Source organism: Apium graveolens, chromosome 11 (genome assembly GCF_009905375.1).
Source record: "Apium graveolens cultivar Ventura chromosome 11, ASM990537v1, whole genome shotgun sequence".
Classification (NCBI taxonomy): domain Eukaryota; kingdom Viridiplantae; phylum Streptophyta; class Magnoliopsida; order Apiales; family Apiaceae; genus Apium; species Apium graveolens.
Window position 1 is genome coordinate 201,069,220 of NC_133657.1, and position 19,479 is coordinate 201,088,698.

The following is a 19,479-nucleotide window of genomic DNA, read 5'->3' on the forward strand; positions in this document are numbered from 1 at the left end:
TTTCAGACATGATTGTGTTTGGATCTTAAACTGTTTGTGCGTTAACAGATAGGCTCTGATACCACTTGTTAGGTCACACACACTGTAGAGGGGGTGAATACAGTGTATAGTACAATTAAATTGAACTTTAATAACTCAAGTAACAGAAAATAAACTTTATTGAAACAATAAATTCTGTTACAGTATGAAACTGTTACCTCTCAGTGATGAACAAATATCACGAGAGCTGCTAGGGTTACAATGAATAAACTTCTCGAATATGATAACACTTCTAGTGTAAACCCTATGTCTGTATTTATATACTACACAGTTACAAGATAATCGCTAATTGATATGGAATATAATTCTGCTTCCTAAAATATATCAATCAGATATCTTTTCTTCCAAGTATTCTATTATTCATAGAATTCCTTCTTCATGCATATCTCTTCTTATGTTTGTCTCGATCTTCTTTCATTTAATCAGCTGATGTCCTTATCTGAACGTCCTTCAGTACTTAAGTTCTGATATCCATCTTCTGATGATTATCTCCTGATAATATAAGTACTGATATCCTTAAGTCCTGACTTCCAGTAAGTACTGATTTATCCTATTTAAGTAAGATCTGAAAACTAAACATAAATCATATTAGCCATGACATTATCAAATATATCTAACAATACGGACTCCGAAAAAGTGTCCCCGGACCCTTTGGGACGCGCCCCGTATTATAAAGCCGCACGGGGTGGCCGTTCCGCAATTGTACGTTATTTATTTTTATTTTTTATTTAGGATTGGATCAATAGTATAATTTTATTTCATATTATATATAATTTTGTTTAAATCAAAACCATTAAACATATTACAATTCTATTTGTATTTATATAATTATATTGTGAATATTAATCTATTTATGAGAGTGTTTTATTTTATATATTACTATAATTACGGAGACCAAAGTTTCATTATTTCATTTTTAATATAATAGTATAGATGGATAGTATAGAAAATAGATTGATTGATAGATAGATAATCAACATATATTAAAAAGAATTGTCCATAACATTTTTAGAGAAAGAGTTGTTTTAGTTGGTAAAAATAAAAAAGGCAACGTATTTTACTTATAAATGTAATTGGTTAGATATTTTAATTAAGTAAGGGCGATTGAGTAAAATATTAAATATTTGTAAGAAAGGGCAATTATATAATTGAAGAAAGCACCGTAAAGTTACACATTTAATATAGTAATATAGATGGATCAATATTTCGACTTCAAAAACCAAATTATATAAAACAAATATTTTCTACTGTGGACCCATACAAAATATATCTGCGACATCTATGGTTAGAGGTGCAGATGGTTTTGACTTTTACATTGTTTTAAGAACAAAGAGTTTTTGTATTGTCTTAAACAATGAGATGAGATTGTTGTCGAGAAATAAGGATGAAGATGTTAAGTTGTTCTTGTAAAGCAGTAGAATTGCTAAAATCAGGGAGTTTAACAAAGTCTTTAACTAAAACAATAATTAAATAAAATAAATAATTAAGTAGCTGAAAAAAATAATTTATTAGTTATTAGTGGTTATAATATTATTATTTTATTTTATTAAATAAACTTGTCTGTGATATTTAGAGAAGTTGTTTTAATTGAGATAAATAAAAAAAGGTAATGTGTTATAGTTGAAAAACAACTTTTATTTCTATTATAATTCGATTACTAAGGCTAATAAAATTTTTAAGTAAAATAAGGGTAATTCGGTAAATTCAGCGTGTACCAAAAAACAGGTACCGTACCAAAAATTTTAATATTTCATTTTTTATATAATAGTAATAGATAGATTTGTTGCTTTGAGAACTTTTCTTTACTTGTGGAGTACATACGAGATTATTAGATGTCAAACAAATTTTTAATTTGCATTGTTGACAAAAAAATTGCTACTCTATAGATTTTAAGTTAAAAAAACATTTAGTCACTTTCGGTCTTCCCATTCCCGTGGTGGTTTATTCACGCCTATTTTCTTGCTTTAATCTTGTATTTTACTTTGAATAATACTCATTCTTAGATGAGATAGTATCTTCTCGAGCTTATATTTTTGGGTGAGATGTGCTTTCTGTACCTAATATTTTGGGTTATTTATTGTATCTATTCGGAAGAGTGTTTAGTATCTAATATGTTTCGAGTTATTTCTGGTTCAGATTAATTTACATGGTGAATTTGAGTTTTGGAATGCTCGTATTGAAGTGATCGTGGAATGGAATGGTGGTGAAAATTACAAAAATTCATCTTTCATGACAGAAGTTTGATTCTGGGGGACAACAATACCTTCGATTTTAAATTTTAATTGGTGAAGGTTAATTGCGATATAACTGTTTTTAAGAAAATATCAAAATTTAGTGTAGGTTGAATTGGTCACCAAACTATTAAATTCATTTTTAATTTCAAGAATATTGATATTATATACGTTAGTGATTCATAAATCAAACGACTAATTGTTTAGTTTATTTATTTTGTTTTTCAATTTGATTGTACAATCGGTTAGGGATTTATCTTGGCTGAATTCCTTTCAAATTAATTAAATTTACTTTAAATTTATCAAAAAAAAGTTAAAAATGTTAAATTATCACGATTTACGGGGGGCTTAGATAGATTTTTTTCTTTTGTAAGATTCAAATTATAAATTTAGAATAAACTTACAAGTTAAAATAGAAGAATATGGGAATGATATGTTTGTAGATATTAAGGCCCTGTTTAAACTGGGGTTGAGGAGGGAGGGGTTGGGTTGGGTTAGGTTATGTTGGGTTAAGTTAGGTTGAACCCTTAACTCATTTGGATGTATGTGTGGTGTGAATAGGGGTTGAAATCTTGACATGTTTGGTTTGGGGTTGGAATAATGTTGGTTTTTATTATGTATAAATTATATATTGAAAAACTAGTTAATTAAATTTATCTACAAATTTTAACTAAAATTTAAAATATTTTTAAAAAATTAAAAAAAATTCAAAAAGAAAAAAATTAAAAAAATTTAATTGAAAGAGAGAGAGAGTGAGAGTGAGAGAGAGAGTGAAAGAGAGCATGAATAAAAAAAAGTAAGCTACCAACACCCTAAATTGGGGTGTGGAAAAGTTTAATTTTTGTATTGCAAATTAACACATTTGAACCCTTGATGAACCCTCACAAAACCCAACCTCTACTTTAACGAACTTTCCCCAACATGATTCTCTTGAGCCCGTCCCAGCCCAACTCAGCCCAACCCCGTCCAAATACAGCCTAACGGCTAGATAGAGGCCTGCAAAGCTGTCTTGTTGACAAAAAGAATTACCGCAGCCGGGATTTGAACCCGGGCCATGTGCGTCATTTTATAAAATACTAAAATAAAGTGTAATTAATATTTTCATAGTTTCATATTAGATAAATGGGGGTACTCCATTTTACTTTCAGTTTCCCCCCTTAATCGATGCTTGTGTAAATGTAGTTAGTACGCTATTTAATTTCATCAATAAAAAATATTTGACAATATCACGTTATTTTATAACAAATTTTCTTTCATAAATTTGTGCAACTAATATCACTAGATTTTATTAGTCCGATTTATTTAGCGATTACAAAATTATTTCGTAAATAAATTGTATATTAAAAATTGAATTTAATTGTGGGGAATTGTATAATCTGAAACGGAATAAATATCAAAACCGTCACTCATTTCATTCATAAATATCAAATTACTCGCTCATTCCAAAAATGACTCAACTTATTTACTGATTTGAAATTTTGTATAAAAAATTATTTTATAATGACTAAACCGATACAAATCTTTCTAATAATTCATTTGATATCAATTTTCAAATTAATAATTAAATTGAGTCATTTTTGAAATGAGTGATTAATTTAATATATTAGGCAAACTAATGACGACTTTGATATATATCCGGATCCGAAACTTGTAATTAAAATTTCCGTCGTAAATGATCCCATTGGTTTTGTGACACATGACCCTCAAAACCTATTCCAGAAAACAGAAAATAGGGTTGTTACTTGAAGGTTTGATACGACATGCATGCATATGCAGGTGCAGCATTTTTAGGCTCACGGTGATGGGTCTTATTATTGGTTCATTCAGATGGCTGCTACAGCACTGCTGGTAATGAGTAACTTATTAAGAAATGTAGAGCACATGCTATTCTGGATTAGGTTTTTTCTTTAAAATCTGTTACTATGATTAGGTTATGACTTAGGTTCATTAGAGGACAAAAGAATTAGACAAAAGAATTAGGTGGTCCTTGGCCACATTTTTTTTAATGTTCTTGAGAGAATCCAAGAAGAAAAGGATGTATTTGTGAATCTTGAGAATTATATACCAAGGACAAATGACCGACTTAGAGCATCCTCTTGAACTTTTACTTATGACTAACTTAAATCCCGTGTGCGATGCATGATTCTTGTTAATATTTAAATTTGATACTCCCTCCGTTTTAAATTGTACGAGTCAGTTTGATTTACACATTTTTTAAGAAATTTATGGTAAATATCAATATGGAACACAAAAAGGGGATAACAGAGGTTAAAGTAAATGTATTATATAAATGTGTGGTTGAAATTTTTTTAAGTGAATACTATAAAGGGGAAGTACATTCTTTTGGGATGTCCAAAAAAGAAAAGTGATTCATATGAAATGGGATACAGGGAGTATTTATAAAATGGTGCATAACTGATGTCAGAATGACTTGACTTGTAATCATAATATACAATAATGTAAAATTTACATTACTATTAATATAAAAATTGATTTTAAAGAAAAATATTAGTTTTTGAAATTTAACGGATGTATGTATGGGAAAATGTTAATTTTTTATTTACACCACTGTTAACAAAGTAAGATTAAGTTGTGTGTATGTTAGCATGCAAATTATCGTATGGAAATTTCTTAGTAAATTATGACGACTTCAATTATTTATATGCTAAATATTTTATTTATGTACACGTATAATCATTATTAACATTTAGTGAGTCAATTGATTACTTAAATAACATGTATTTATGATTATTCAAAAATTAAAATTATGTAATAAATAATTTGCTATAATTTATATATGGTATTCACATTATCAGTGACAAACAATTCATATCTATTTTTTACGTAACCGAGTATTAATCATGGTTGTAACATAAAAGTAAATTATATATTTTTAAGACTTATTATTAATATTCATGAATTTTTCAAGAATTGGAAGGAAAAATTGTAATTATATCGTTATTTAAACCGTTTTTAAGTTTCTTTCATTACGACTCTAATATTTCTTCATATAATAATTTGATAACATTGTGTACTATTCTCCTGAAATTAAATATTTTCAATTCGATAAAGTGTTATAAATATCAGTTCATTTAATTACTTCAAATTATTGAACAATATATATTTTTTCTTTAAATAATATAAAATGCATTGAATCAAATGCTACAATATAGTACATATATAACTTTTATTTGAATAATTCAAAATATAAAAATAATTCAAAATATGTGTACAATATTATATTGATCAATGAATATTGCTATAAAATATTTCTCTTTAAAAATCTAGTTTTTTTTAAAGTGAAAAATGAAAAATAAATCGATTTAATATATCATCGTAGTCTTCACAAATCTCGTGAGATCTCATATCAAATTTCAAATATTTTTAAAATCAGGACAAATCCCAAAAATAATAATGCGCTACCGGTGAATTTGGTAATTTTAATATAAATAATCAATTGACTTGATCCTATAAAGACCTCAAACACATTAATTTATATTAACATAAGCTATTAAAAAATTTCACATTATTGGTAAGATATTCTCGCCGAACTTGTAATTTAAATTTACTAAACGTATAATGTGACGAAGCGGTCAGTCCTTTTCCTGTTAGATAAGCCTTTCTGTGCGACTAAGGAGAGGGAGGAATGAAACAGCTCGTCGGAGCGTTTTCGCGGCCTAATCCACTTTGAATGTTTTTTGGTCAGGTCATGTAGTCAAATTTCGAGTATTTTTTGAACAATGGGTCAAGTTCTAAAATACATTAACTCATTATAATTCAAACTTATCTAAATATGTAATAACATTATAGATTATTTATATATAAGCGATTCTATTTTAAATATTTTTTAAAAAATAAATTATATATGTACATTTTAATTACTTTTTATAATTAAAAATATGTTAAAAGTATATGAGATATATTTTCAAACTAAAAAAAAATTAATAAATAAGATAATAATCCATTTATGTACTATGTCTAATTTTATATGTGAAATTCAATTCTTTAAAATTAACTGTACAAATATTTAACTAACTATCTTTTTTTGCGGGATTCAATTAAATATCTTTAAAGTTAAATAAAATATTAATTTAGCACACTTATATATTATGTGTATGATAAAAAACACATGTGAAAATATGGTGCAGTGGTAAGATGTTGTATAGTTGAATGAAATAACTTGAGTTCGATTTCCACAAATCACATTTTTTATAAAAATATTAAAAATATGGGTAGTTTTACACTAATTTAATTATTATTTTTTAATAATAGAGGACTACCTACATTCACACTCCTGCACCGATTAAATCGATATCATAAATTTTCGCTTTTCATGTGCAAATGAACGTACAATAGAAAAATCATTTTCATATTTTCAGATAAATACGGAGTAACAGGAAGCGATAAAAGACCGAGAATACGATGTGACCGTAACGTCCGTAAATGTCATGAATGATTGAAGCAGTTGCTACCTGGAACTTGGAAGTCCGGTCCAAACAAACACATCACCTATCACATATCACAGTTTGGGCAACGGGGTCTCACATGTCCCAACACAAACGGATATCTCAATTAACTGATTACTAGGTCCCACAATCCCGTCTCAGCATAGTACTCCCTCCTTCCTCCCATAATATGTTTTCTATTTTTATTTCTATATTATTCATTATAAACGATTAACTATTAATTTATTTAATAATATATAAGATCAAATATAATCATAAATAATTTTGTTGATTTCGCATTTATGAGTATTTTAATGTAATAAAATTTTTATATTTAATAATAATACGAAATTAAAGATATTAACAATCAAAAGTGTGTATTGACAAACGTGTCCAACACAAATGAGAAACGTTTTTAGGGACGGAGGGAGTACATTTTAAATTTAGGGAAAAACAGAATATTACGTTTGATTCATTTTTATATTTTTTTAATGTTACATTTAATTTTATATATTTTAAAATTTGTCAAAATAATAAAAGTTTAATAATATAAATATTAATTAAATTCACTACTTTCTTCCCCTACACTCACTTTATTCATTATATATTAATTTATTCCACTATTTTAACCAATTTTATATTTTTTCACTAAATTACACATTTTCTTTCGTTCTCATTTCACTACCTTACCAAAAACAATATTATTTAAATATATTTCTTCTCCGTACCCAAATAATTTGTATACAAATAACTAAATAACTGGGACGGAGGCGGTACTAATATTAATCCACTCGCAAGCGCATCTTGTTTTATTTTTTTTTTCTCGAACATTTAGGTGATGAAATGAACTAATTGTAAATGTTTATTCTTACTGGTTCTTGGTTCGACTCCTCCCATACTACCTCCGTCCCTCTAGCTTCTATAAAGTATTTTTTAAGATATTTTTTTTTAAATTTTTTTTTGAATAAAAGTTTAAATATGAAACTTTTATTTAGACATTTTTTTAAAAAAAATATTTTGAAATTATACTTTAAACGAGTATTGAAATGCGTGCTCAAAAGTGATGTATATAATTGAATGAGACTGAGAGGGTATTTGTTAAAAATATAGTATTAATTTGTAAGACTGCTAGGTCTAATTAATCAAAAGAAAAGTTTTGGAACTTTTATATTATAGAATAATACTTAATTAAAAAGTTATATCTAACTTTATTAGAAAATTATTAAATCTATTATTATATTACATTACAGCTAACTCTACTTCCTTATTTAGAAACATTTTTCTCTATTATGCAAAAAATTGGATTGCAAAATAATTTACAGACAGCTTCATTATTATTTATTATAACCAGACAGTGTACAGTCTCTGTACTTTACTCACACACACACACACTAACTCACACTTAAACACAAAAAAACCAAAACTAAACGAATCTCAATCTGAGTACTTCTTGATAGTTTAAATTTCACTCCACTAAACAAATTAAATTTCAATCTCTCCATCATTTTCATCCAAGAAAACTTGTCAACTTCAGCTTCAACTCTCTCTCTCTCTCTCTCTCTCTCAACTGCTGATGGTGCCAAGCTTAATTATTCAAACGGGTCACTTGCCTCTTTTGCTTTTTAGCCTCTGATTCAGGTGATTCTAGTGTTCTCTCAATAGCCCTTTTCGTAAGTCTACTTGTTTCGTTTAATGTCTCACCCTCTTAATTAATGTGTGTATATAGTGTACCATTAACAGGCATTAACTTGTAAAGGCTAAAAAGATGGTTTTTTTACCTTGGAAACTGTGACATATTTATCTTGCTTAAAGTTGTTTTGTGAAGTAATAGTTGAGTTTACAGCTGTAAAGGGTGTACTATCTGTTAAACTGTTAATGTTGTGTGTTTTGTTTTGTTCCTAGGCGGTTCTTTGAATTTGATTGCCAAGATTTTTTTATTTTTTTTGGAGATTTTCTAGGTGTTTTTAATTATGTGAATGTTTGAGTCATTGAGTACATGGGTTGGAGGTTAATGTTTGATTTGGTTTCAATTTAGTAGGATTTCATTTGTGGAAGTTGGCTGCATTGAGGAGTATTGAATTAAGAAAATGCAAGATTTTGTGTTATTCTGCATTAAAGATAGATTATGTTTGTGGTTGGATCGATTTAGGTTCTGATCATGACCAGGGCTGTCCGGGACAGGATACTTAAGGATGCAAATGGTGATATTAGTGATCATCTTCGCAACCATATTCATTTGACAAACTGTATTCATTTGAAGAACCATATGCATAAGCAAAGCCCTATATTGTCAGATAGGTCTATTATAAGGGATCTTGTTGTTCTTCAGAGGTCTCGATCTCTGAGGGATCCGTCCATGAGTCCACCCTCGTGGAATTCTCCGTCTGTAATTGATTTGTTATCGAGGCGGGGTGAGAATGATGCGTTTGTGGGTAATGGAAGACGGTCTGTAGGCGTTGAGCGGCAGAGCAATGATAGAGGATTTTTGCGGAGTCCACCGCCTTTTGCTAATCTACCAATGTCAGATGTGGCTCGTGGAGAGGTGAGCATGCGTAACGATGAGGTTCCAGCTGTGAGTGAACGCAGTCGGAAGGGTCGAGTCCGGGGAAGTAGTAGAAGGGAAGTATCGGTAGGAAGAAATTTGGCAAATGATCTCCTACATGGAAAGGATGAGAGTCCAGTAGATTTAAATGATTTTTCCCAGGACACTTATCTAGGAAATGCTGGATTAAGGAGTAGAAGACTTAATCAGAAGGAGAGGCATAAAGAAGATGATCATCAAGGAGACCTCCCTGAAAAATTACAAGAGGTTGATGTAGCATACTCACACAATCATCGCCATGAAACACATGAACACTATGAAGATCCCCCTAAAGAAACAGAAGCAAGCATTCACGGCCACTTTAATGGTCTAAAGAGAGCAAAGAGGCGCAAGTTTCGAGGTACAAGGAAGACTCGAACAGCTACAAGAAATGCTACGTTTCAAAACGATATATCTGTGCCTTCTAATGCATTAGCTCATGGTGCAGCACACACAAAATATCAGATGGAGGAGAGAGGAGAAGAGCTTGGTGATCCAAATGTTAGAAGAGCTCCCGGAAATGGGTGTGGTATTCCTTGGAATTGGTCACGAATTCACCACAGGGGAAAATCATTTCTTGACAGTGCAGGAAGGAGCCTTTCTTGTGGTTTGTCCGACTCAAGATCACGAAAAGGTGGTATAGTGACCAAGGAAGGGGAATTTTCTAATGTGCTTGTGACATCTGATCACTCAAGTTCGTCTAGTAAATTCAATGGCGAGGAACATCCTTTACTCATTGATGATCAGGACAGTGCCGATAATGCTGCTTGGGTGCATGATTACTCGGGCGAGTTAGGCATTTTTGCTGATAATTTATTGAAGAGGGAAATTGACTCTGACCTTGCTTCGGAAGCTAGGTCCGGTGATCAGCAGAAGTTACAACAGCATCGAAATGATAGGCATCAAAATTTAATTCAAAAGTACATGCCTAGAACCTTTAGAGATCTAGTGGGGCAGAATTTGGTTTCCCAGGCTCTCTCTAATGCAGTTGTAAAAAGGAAAATTGGGCCGCTTTATGTATTTTATGGCCCTCAAGGGACAGGAAAAACCTCATGTGCGCGCATATTCTCCAGGGCTTTAAACTGCCAGTCATTGGAGCATCCTAAACCTTGCGGAGTTTGTGTGTCCTGCACTGCATATGACAAGGGAAGAAGTCATTACATACGGGAAGTAGGTCCAGTTAGTACTTTGGACTTCCAAAGTATTCTGGATATTCTTAACAACACAATTGTTCAGCGACACCCACTACAGTATAGAGTTTTTATTTTTGATGATTGTGATACCCTATCTGCTGAGTGCTGGAGTGCTATATCAAAGGTTATGGATCGAGGTCTCAGGCGAGTCGTTTTTGTCCTTGTCAGTTCAAGTCTTGATGTTTTACCTCATATGATCATATCCAGGTGCCAGAAATTCTTCTTCCCAAAGTTAAAGGATGCTGATATTATCTATAATCTGCAGTGGATTGCTACCAAAGAAGATATTAAAATTGACAAGGATGCTTTAAAGCTTATTGCTTCCAGATCAGATGGTTCACTAAGGGACGCGGAGATGACTCTTGATCAATTGAGTTTGCTGGGGCAGAAAATCTCTATTCTCCTGGTTCAGGAATTGGTTAGTTTCAATTCATTTTACTGGGGAAGAAGTTCAATTCATTGTCTTCCACATGTTTGTATCTTGTTTGAATTAATGATCTTCTATAAATACTTTAATTACATATGTGCAATGCTCCAGAATAAAACTGTTGATTAAATATCGTTTAATTTCGCAACATTCATCTTCTATGCAACTCCCTTTGGTATCTTAGAAACAAAGGTTGTTTTATTTTAAGTTCTGTTAGCATCTTAAGGTTTCTATCGTACAATCTTCACATTATTGCCAATTTTATTAATATCTGGATGCTGCATGTGAAACAATTTTACTTAACATCTTCGATCTCGTGATTCTCAAATCTTGTAAATTAAGCTGTACCTTTCCCAATCATAACATCCACTACATGTGTGTGTGTTATTCAACATCTTTTAGTTGAGCAGAGCCAACTTCGATTTTGACATGTCCTCAAAAAGTATTACGGTGCACATGTACAATTCTCTTTCTATTTTTGTGGTTTTCATTAATGTAGCTGTAATTAGGTTACACTGTAGAATGTGATTCTTTAATTTTTTATTCTATATAGTTAGTTCGATTATTAAGTTTGAGCCGAAACTGTTGTCAGCATATATACAAAGCTTCCTAAAATGAAAAGCATAACCAATTGCAGACTTTAGGAGAAAGAATTGGAGGCCTTGTTTCAACTGGAATTACCTTTTCCTTTTTCTGTCTATGAGTTCTTCTTATTCATGGGGTGGCATAGCTGACTTGTAATTAAATTCAAATTGTCTGACTGTGATATGATTATTTCTTGTCTTGGTCAATATTGATATATAGGAAATTCCAAATCAGGCATTATTATATTATTATAATTTTATTTTATTTTTCTGTCAATTGTCAAGTACATTTCCGCTCAACCAAGACATTTCTCTTTGTAATATGTTGCTTTCCCTTTATAGGCATGTGTGAATAATTGGATGTTGTTGAAAATAAATTCTATAAGTTAGTTTAATGCTAAAAGCAGTAAATTAAATACAATTTGGATCTGGTTACAAATAATTTTCGACTAGATTTTTCGAGAAAAAGCACGCGTAAGATCTTTAGACATTGACATTCTATTATTTGAATCTAGTTATTTGCTTCTTTTTTTCTATATGTTTGAATTTTGAAATCACTTCATTTAAAATTTTAAATTTATGCGGAATTTCAGTATGTCATCTTATTAGTATACCTGTTATGTAGTTGCTTTTTACTGTTTTAAGATTATATTTTATTTACTTTCTGCATATATAATATAAGACTTTTGATAACTCTCTTTATACTGTTCAATCTTCTAACCGTGCATGCTTTTTACAGGTTGGGCTTGTATCTGACGAGAAGTTGGTGGACCTACTTGATTTAGCATTTTCTGCAGATACAGTCAATACTGTTAAGAATTTGAGAGAGATTATGGAATCTGGCGTTGAGCCTTTGGCCCTAATGTCACAACTTGCTACAGTAATAACTGATATTCTTGCTGGTAGTTATGATATTATGAAGGGACGACTTAGAAGAAAATTCTTCCGGCGACAACCATGTAAGTTTAGATTTATTGATCGTTTCCACATAATATTAACTAAACATTTTTCATCAATTTAGTTCAATCTCTTACATGCATTTTCTCTTTTAAAGTTATTGCATATAAGCTCCACAATAGAATGACAGCGGAATATGTATATATAATGACACTGAAAGTGATGTCCTTTTTGTTTAGCTGTCCATGCCTGTATTAGGCTGCTCATGTTAAGCTGCACATTGCAACAATAGTCATCTATCCTTTAAGCTTTTCAGATTTCCATTTAAATGCGCAACTTCTGAACAGCTATATCCCTTACTATTGATAGCCTTCACATTTTGATTAGCTATCTCCCTGGAGGACCTTATTACTAGATACGAGTAATAGATATCAATAATTCCTCTTCTTTAGGTTAGACAAATCACAGCTAATAGCTTTACTGCCCTTTATGTTACTTAATACTTGTGATATTTACATCTTTTTTGCTAATATTTTAACTTTTTCATATTTCCACTGGTCCAGTGTCAAAGGAAGACATGGAAAAACTACGTCAAGCTCTGAAAACATTATCTGAAGCTGAAAAGCAGCTGAGAATGTCAAATGACAGATTGACATGGCTAACAGCAGCCCTATTACAACTAGCTCCTGATCAACAATATAATTTGCCGACTTCTTCTGCGGACACTAGTATCAATCAGAGTCCATTGGCCCTAACTACCGCTAATGGAAATGGAAGTAATATGCCATGGAGAAGTACTGTTGAACATACCGATATACCTAATAATACAAAAGGAATGGCAACAAATTCCAGAACAGATAACCTTCAAGCTGGCTGTTTTGATGATACTTACAATAATGCTACGATGCAAGGTCGAACTAGTCTAGACATTAAAGGACATTCTGGGTTGGGAATGATTCCTCAGCAGAAATTTGATGTAGATGGTCAGAACAACAGAGTGAAGAGCAGAAAGTTTCCAGGTAAATTTAACAAGGAAATTGAAGAAATCTGGTTAGAGGCCCTTGACAAGATCCATTCAAATAGCATAAGGGAGTTCTTTTACCAAGAAGGCAGACTGGTAGGAGTCAGTTTTGGTGCAGGTACTAATAGCAACTTCATTGCCTCTTAACTTGTACAGTAAATGTTCCCTTGTTCCTAAATTTCTACTTGTTAGCTTTTAGTGAAATATCTTTTGCAAAATGTAAAAAATATGGTATCCTCTGCCGCAGTTTGGGGTTACAATAGCATGTGGAACTGGACAAATTTCACACATGTTAGTCATGCATTTAAATTTATAGTCTTTGGCTATATTGAGTACTGAATAGTGACACCAAATTGTAGATTATGTTCTCCATTTTCACCACTTGATTTCTTAAGGAATCAGGCAGGATTTTATGAGCAAGTATCTCCATAATAGTAAAATCATAACCTGTTTTGAAACTTAAGTTTTCTTTGTTTTTGGGCATGAAAGCAATCGATGAGCACTTAAATGTATGTGCAACATAGATTAATGTGAATCCCAAAGGATCTTGAATTGTCATGCATCTTTCTTAAGAAGGGCGTCATGCTGATGAGAATTATTCATCGTTGTCGTCGACCAGTCAACTAGTTGGCAGATCAGAAAGTGTGTATCAACTTGTCTATTGGGGAACCAAATTAGTGAAAAATTAACCGTCACTTTGGTGATTAAATAATAACTGGTTCAGCGACTAGTGCAAATCTGATTGGAAGTGTCCGAATTGACAGATTCTTAATATACTAGAAAATTAGCATACTGACCTTTTTCTAAAGAAGATATATAATAGTGGGTGTAGGGGTTTAGCAACTTTAGTAATCTAATAGTGTGAAACATATATCATTTGAATGTATTTGCTGTTTTTAGTATAATTTATGAAAGGCAATTAGGGTTTTGACAGGCCCCTTACCCTGGTACTCACACCCATGCTCCTTTTGGGATGGAACCCTCAACCTCCTGTTACAAAGAGAAGAGGGGACATCTACTATGTTAGAATGGGTACAGAATTACTTGAGTTGACAGGAAGTGATTCTGAAAATTGAATCGACAATAAAATTCGTTTTTTTTTTAAATATCTTACACTATTTCTTTGTATGCATGGTGCATGTATTGTATCTTCATTTTTTACCATGTAATTTCCTTGGAACAAGAAAACAGCCAAGTACTTCACCGAAATGACATCTTGTAATTCTGTTTTTGACTTCTATTAGCAGGTTCAACAGTTCATTTGACGTTTAGCTCCCATCTGATGCAATCAAAAGCAGAAAAGTTTATGGCACACATTTTAAAGGCATTTGAAGCTGTTCTTGGTTCCCCTGTAAAAATAGAAATTAAATGTGAATCAAGAATAGATACAAGAACAGGAAGTAATGTTCCCCTTATTATACCTGCTTCTCAAAATGTCTCACCCCAAGCGTATGCAAATCGAGGAGTTCCTGGCATTAACAGGATGCCAGTGACAAGTTATGATGATGCTAGAGGAAGAACTTTGAGAGATACAGATGCTCTAACTAGATCTGAACCATTACATTTTGATTCAAATAGAACGGGTAGGAGTGAAATAGTGGAAATTGAAGCGTCACCGAGACAACCGAAAGATAATTCGTATCTTGGCAATATGCAGTCTGCCAGACGAGAGATGCAAGGTGCTTGGAATGAACAATTAGCATCTTCGCATCAGAATTCCATAATGGCTTCTCTTGCAGAACAAAAACAATCAAGTGAATTAGATCGGAGTAAGAGCATGGTGAGGAGCAAGGTTTCTCTTGCACATATTATTATGCAGGCAGAAAGAGGTTCACAGCGAACTGGGGGGTCAAAAAGCAAAGCTGTCTCTATTGCGGAAAAGCTTGAACAAGAAAATCTGTACGTCTCTTTTTCTTGACTAGTGCATTACTTCCATGTTTAAATTTTACATTGCAAAGTGTTGGTCCTACAAACACATTCTGTATAAGCCCTTATATTCGTACAGGGAGTAATTAGGATTGTGCGATGTAAGCTTTTGTTGTCAGTGCTAGACTCAGGCTTATATTAGTATTACACACAATTGTCTAATATGCCTTGCTCACAATTTGTAGTGTTTTACTTCCTAACTCTACTTTAAATTTATACATATATAGGGGCATCTGGATTGTTAATGGGAATGGGAATAGGGGGAAATGGGAATCAAAATGATTGGAAATCCTCTAAGGCATGTAAGGATTGATTAACCGGGTGAATGTGAGTATGCTTGTCATTCGAACCAAGTAAAACTATTGACCAAACAATTGCACATGGAACAACATTCCGATAAACGCCCAATCGTAGTTGTTGTCATTGAGGTTGGCTTTAATAATTTTACATCGACAATGGGAGAGTGGGCATGCGCTTTCTTAATAAATGCTAAATGATGAAGTGCCAATTCCTAATGTTCAATTAATACCTATCTAGGTTTAATATTATTAATTATTTACCAGATACTTAATTGAATATTTCTGGATATGTATAACTGTGCTGGATCAGCCCATTTAATTAGTTAATTGGAGGGAGAGATGGCTGCTTCATGTTACAGCATCAAAAGGATGTTGCATTTTGCTGGCAAGCTATTAGAAATACGTTACAAGCTTTAAACTTACGTGTAAGTTCTTAAAAGAAGTGAAGTGTGCCCCCAAGTCTGGGCCTTATTAGTTTCTTTATTCTTGGATCATCGCCCCTAGAAGTTTGGAAAACACTTTCTCCACATTGGATCATAAGCAAACCCTACCATCTAGTTATTTGTTTATTTGTTGGTTGCAATTATAGAGCTAACGTGAGATGTAAGTGGGGTCCAAGTATCTAATACGAGGAGATAAGGAGTGTTTGCTCTCATCAATAAAGTAGCGCCCCACGTGTACCATGTTGTTATAAGCTTTAGATTCTAGATATCCAATATATTTTTAGGTGCTTATCCATTTTTACTCCTTTTAAAAAAAATTATTTACAAGGTTACTATAATTTCTTCGATACCTACATTGTTTGTAGAGCGGCCTCCAAAATAGGAAATAAATGTAAGAGTAGTTCTATGTTATTATTCTTCTTGTTAAAAATTTATTAAAATGAAGCTACAATTAGTGTTGCTTTTATGTTTATAATTTCATACCTCTGTCAAATAAAGTCTTGTAGGTTACTTTTAGTAAACAAACATCTCTGCTTTGCTTTCATGATACAATTGGTAACATCTTAACTGCTAATGTTCTGCAGGAGGTTAGAACCTAGATCAAGAAGTTATCTTTGTTGGAAGGCCTCCAAACTGACACGTAAAAGGGTACGTTCACGGATGTTTATACATTTATATTAATAAGTCTTTATATCTTTGAACCGGTAGAGTTACCAAAGTCCATATTATGTTGTCCAATATCCTTTTCGTATTCAAAATCCATAAAATATATCATAGATTCCAATACAAAATACGTTTTAATGTCTTAAATATGTGTCTTGTCATTTATCTAGGTTTGTCAGTTATTCACTGCATTGATAAATTTAACCTGTAAAGATCTCCTAGTGCATATAAACACAGTCTTTTTCGATATTTTCTTTAATTAAACAAGTATGTACATAACATGGAACACTTTTTTGGCCTAGAATAGACAAAATTCATCAAGATGATTATGATAGCATGGTATTTACTATGTTGTGTGCATGCAGCTTTCCCGTTTAAAAGTCAGAGCAAGGAAACCAAAAGCTTTGGTGAAATTTGTGTCATGTGGAAGGTGTTTGTCTACTAGGTCACCGAGGTAAAGATAGAATTAGACTTCACAGGTCCGAAGGTTTCATTTTAGCCATAATTTGTATGAATTAAGAATTTTTTGTTCCTGGTACTTATATAGTAGATTTTAATCATTAAATCTGTCAAATCCGTTTCGTTTCAGAAATAAACAATTATAGAATAGAAGAAATGTCAATTTATTATTTTTGCGACTCGGTGCTCAAATCTTTTTGCTTCAAATGGTAAACAGTCATGCCTTCCATACCTCCCACACTACCTTTATTTGCCAAATTTTTAGCTGGTAGCTAAGCCAATAAGTCAAGCTCTAATATGGCATTGTTGTGGTCTATGCTCTACAGTACAATATCATTCGGGACAACTAACTTGTAACTTGTAACGGAGGGAGTATCATTGTTATGTTACAGTTTAGAAATATAAATCTTGCCTCGCGATAGAAGTTTTGTTTTGTTAAGGAACCGGTTACTCTAAAACCTCAAGTGTTAGAGAATAGAGAATGACCCTTTTCAGGATCTTATATTATTCTAACACCCTCACACTCGAAAGCTCATTTATGAGTCGAGGTTACTCTAAAAACCTCAAGAATGACTCTTTTCAGGATCTTATATTATTCTAACATGTTTTGTCTACTTATTATGAATATAATTCGAAAGAAAAAACGAAAGGAAAATGTGGGAAGGCTGAAACTCATAGGTCAAGAGACAGGTCAAGTCCTAAACTTGACGTTTTTGTGTTTGACGTCGTTGTTGTTGCCGTCCTTATCGGTGTAATTTGACTCTTCTGGTTGTGGTTATTAGCTGCCTGTTTGCTTCATTATTCATTTGTTGACCACCATTTGCATATATGCCATCGATGATGTTTACATAGTCGGCTCAGTGTTAGTCTAGTCTTTATGGTAAAAGTATAGCTCTAGATACACTTGACCGAACTGTGTTCCACAATCTTTTCCCAAGTAAAAAACAAGAAATATGAAGATTCCTAATAACTTTCTGGAAAGAAAGAAAAGGATCTCTGCAAAATTGGGATGAAAATCGTTTTATATTTATCTTCGTAAGAGCATCTAATGTTTAGTGAATTGGTTGGTTAAAAATGTAAAATTTGCTATTTTGATATAGCATCTTAGATGGTAAAAACCCTTAGTTAAAAATGTGTCATAATTTATCATAAATAAATAAAAATTAATCATCGATGTTATCTAAAATTTTAGTCATTCTCTCTATATCGAAATAATGCACTGTTTATAATAACTTCAAATAATAAAAATGTACTATTTTTAAAATATAGCAAATTTCATCGGAGCAAATCTGCTAAAAGGTTGAGCAAATTTTACATAATCACTATTTATGTCATTTTAACTAACCACTTTAGCCAACATTATTGAATATGCTCTAATAATGTCTAATTTTAATACATGTATTTACATATTCGACAAATATATAGGCTGATTAAATTTTTAACTAACTACATTGAAGTGGTTTATTTTTTACATGATATCTATATTATTTTTTATGATATTTTTTACACAATTTAGCTAAGAATTTTTACCCATCGAAGATTCTCTAACCTTTCTTTTAAAAATATTTAAAGTAAAATATATAGTGTATTTTGGACTTTTGGCAACTCTCCCGAAAAATAATACTATATCTTTAAAATTTTATATGAATTTAAGGTCACAAAAAAGTCGAATTCAATATGAAAATAAAAAAAATAGACTCAACTCGACTCGTTTACGACCCTGTTTAAATATGAAAACATATTTTAAACAAAACTATGCCCAGAAGAGCTTTCGCACATAAACGACATCCTAAAAAATTAAAAATTATTGATAATGTGTTCTCGAGAACACAGTATTGCGGTTTTGCTGCATTGACAATTGACAAATGCATCATCTAAAACAACAATTTACAGTGAGTACGTAGATTAAAGTTAAGAAACAGTTGAGATTAAGGATATCATCATGGATGAGAGTGTAGTCAATGGACTAATTGGAAATAATAATAGTGATATGATGTGATTTGGAAAACTAATGCGGAACATAATGAAGAGTTTGACTATAGTTTGGTGTGAAAACGAGTTTAAAGTAACATTCACTTAAGAACAAAAGATGCATGACTAGTTAATACACTTCACAACTAAAATATTCACATCAAAATCTAAAAAGATTTAATTGAAAAATAAATAAATATATAACAAGTATTATGAATAGATTATGTGTAATTTTTAGATTAAAAAACTTAGCAAGATTGATTTTAATGAGAAAACGGCCCACGTATGCTACAATGACAA

The 19,479-nt window shown here is 31.7% G+C and overlaps 1 protein-coding gene across 5 annotated transcripts; it reads left to right on the forward strand.

Annotated features, from left to right (window-relative positions):
- The first annotated feature begins 8,092 nt into the window (after positions 1-8,092).
- LOC141697577 (protein STICHEL-like 3) lies at positions 8,093-17,387 on the forward strand. Of its 5 annotated transcripts, none has more exons than XM_074502015.1 (7): positions 8,093-8,385; positions 8,754-10,907; positions 12,240-12,459; positions 12,961-13,536; positions 14,663-15,317; positions 16,671-16,734; positions 17,115-17,387. In XM_074502015.1, exons 2-7 carry the CDS (start codon positions 8,874-8,876, stop codon positions 17,205-17,207), a joined length of 3,642 nt encoding a protein of 1,213 aa, XP_074358116.1. In that variant the 5' UTR covers positions 8,093-8,385; positions 8,754-8,873; the 3' UTR covers positions 17,208-17,387. The 5 variants fall into 5 exon arrangements, with proteins under 5 accessions (XP_074358116.1, XP_074358115.1, XP_074358114.1 ...); XM_074502014.1 differs by having other exon boundaries at positions 8,093-8,353; positions 8,751-10,907; XM_074502013.1 differs by having other exon boundaries at positions 8,093-8,353.
- The last annotated feature ends 2,092 nt before the right edge of the window (positions 17,388-19,479 follow it).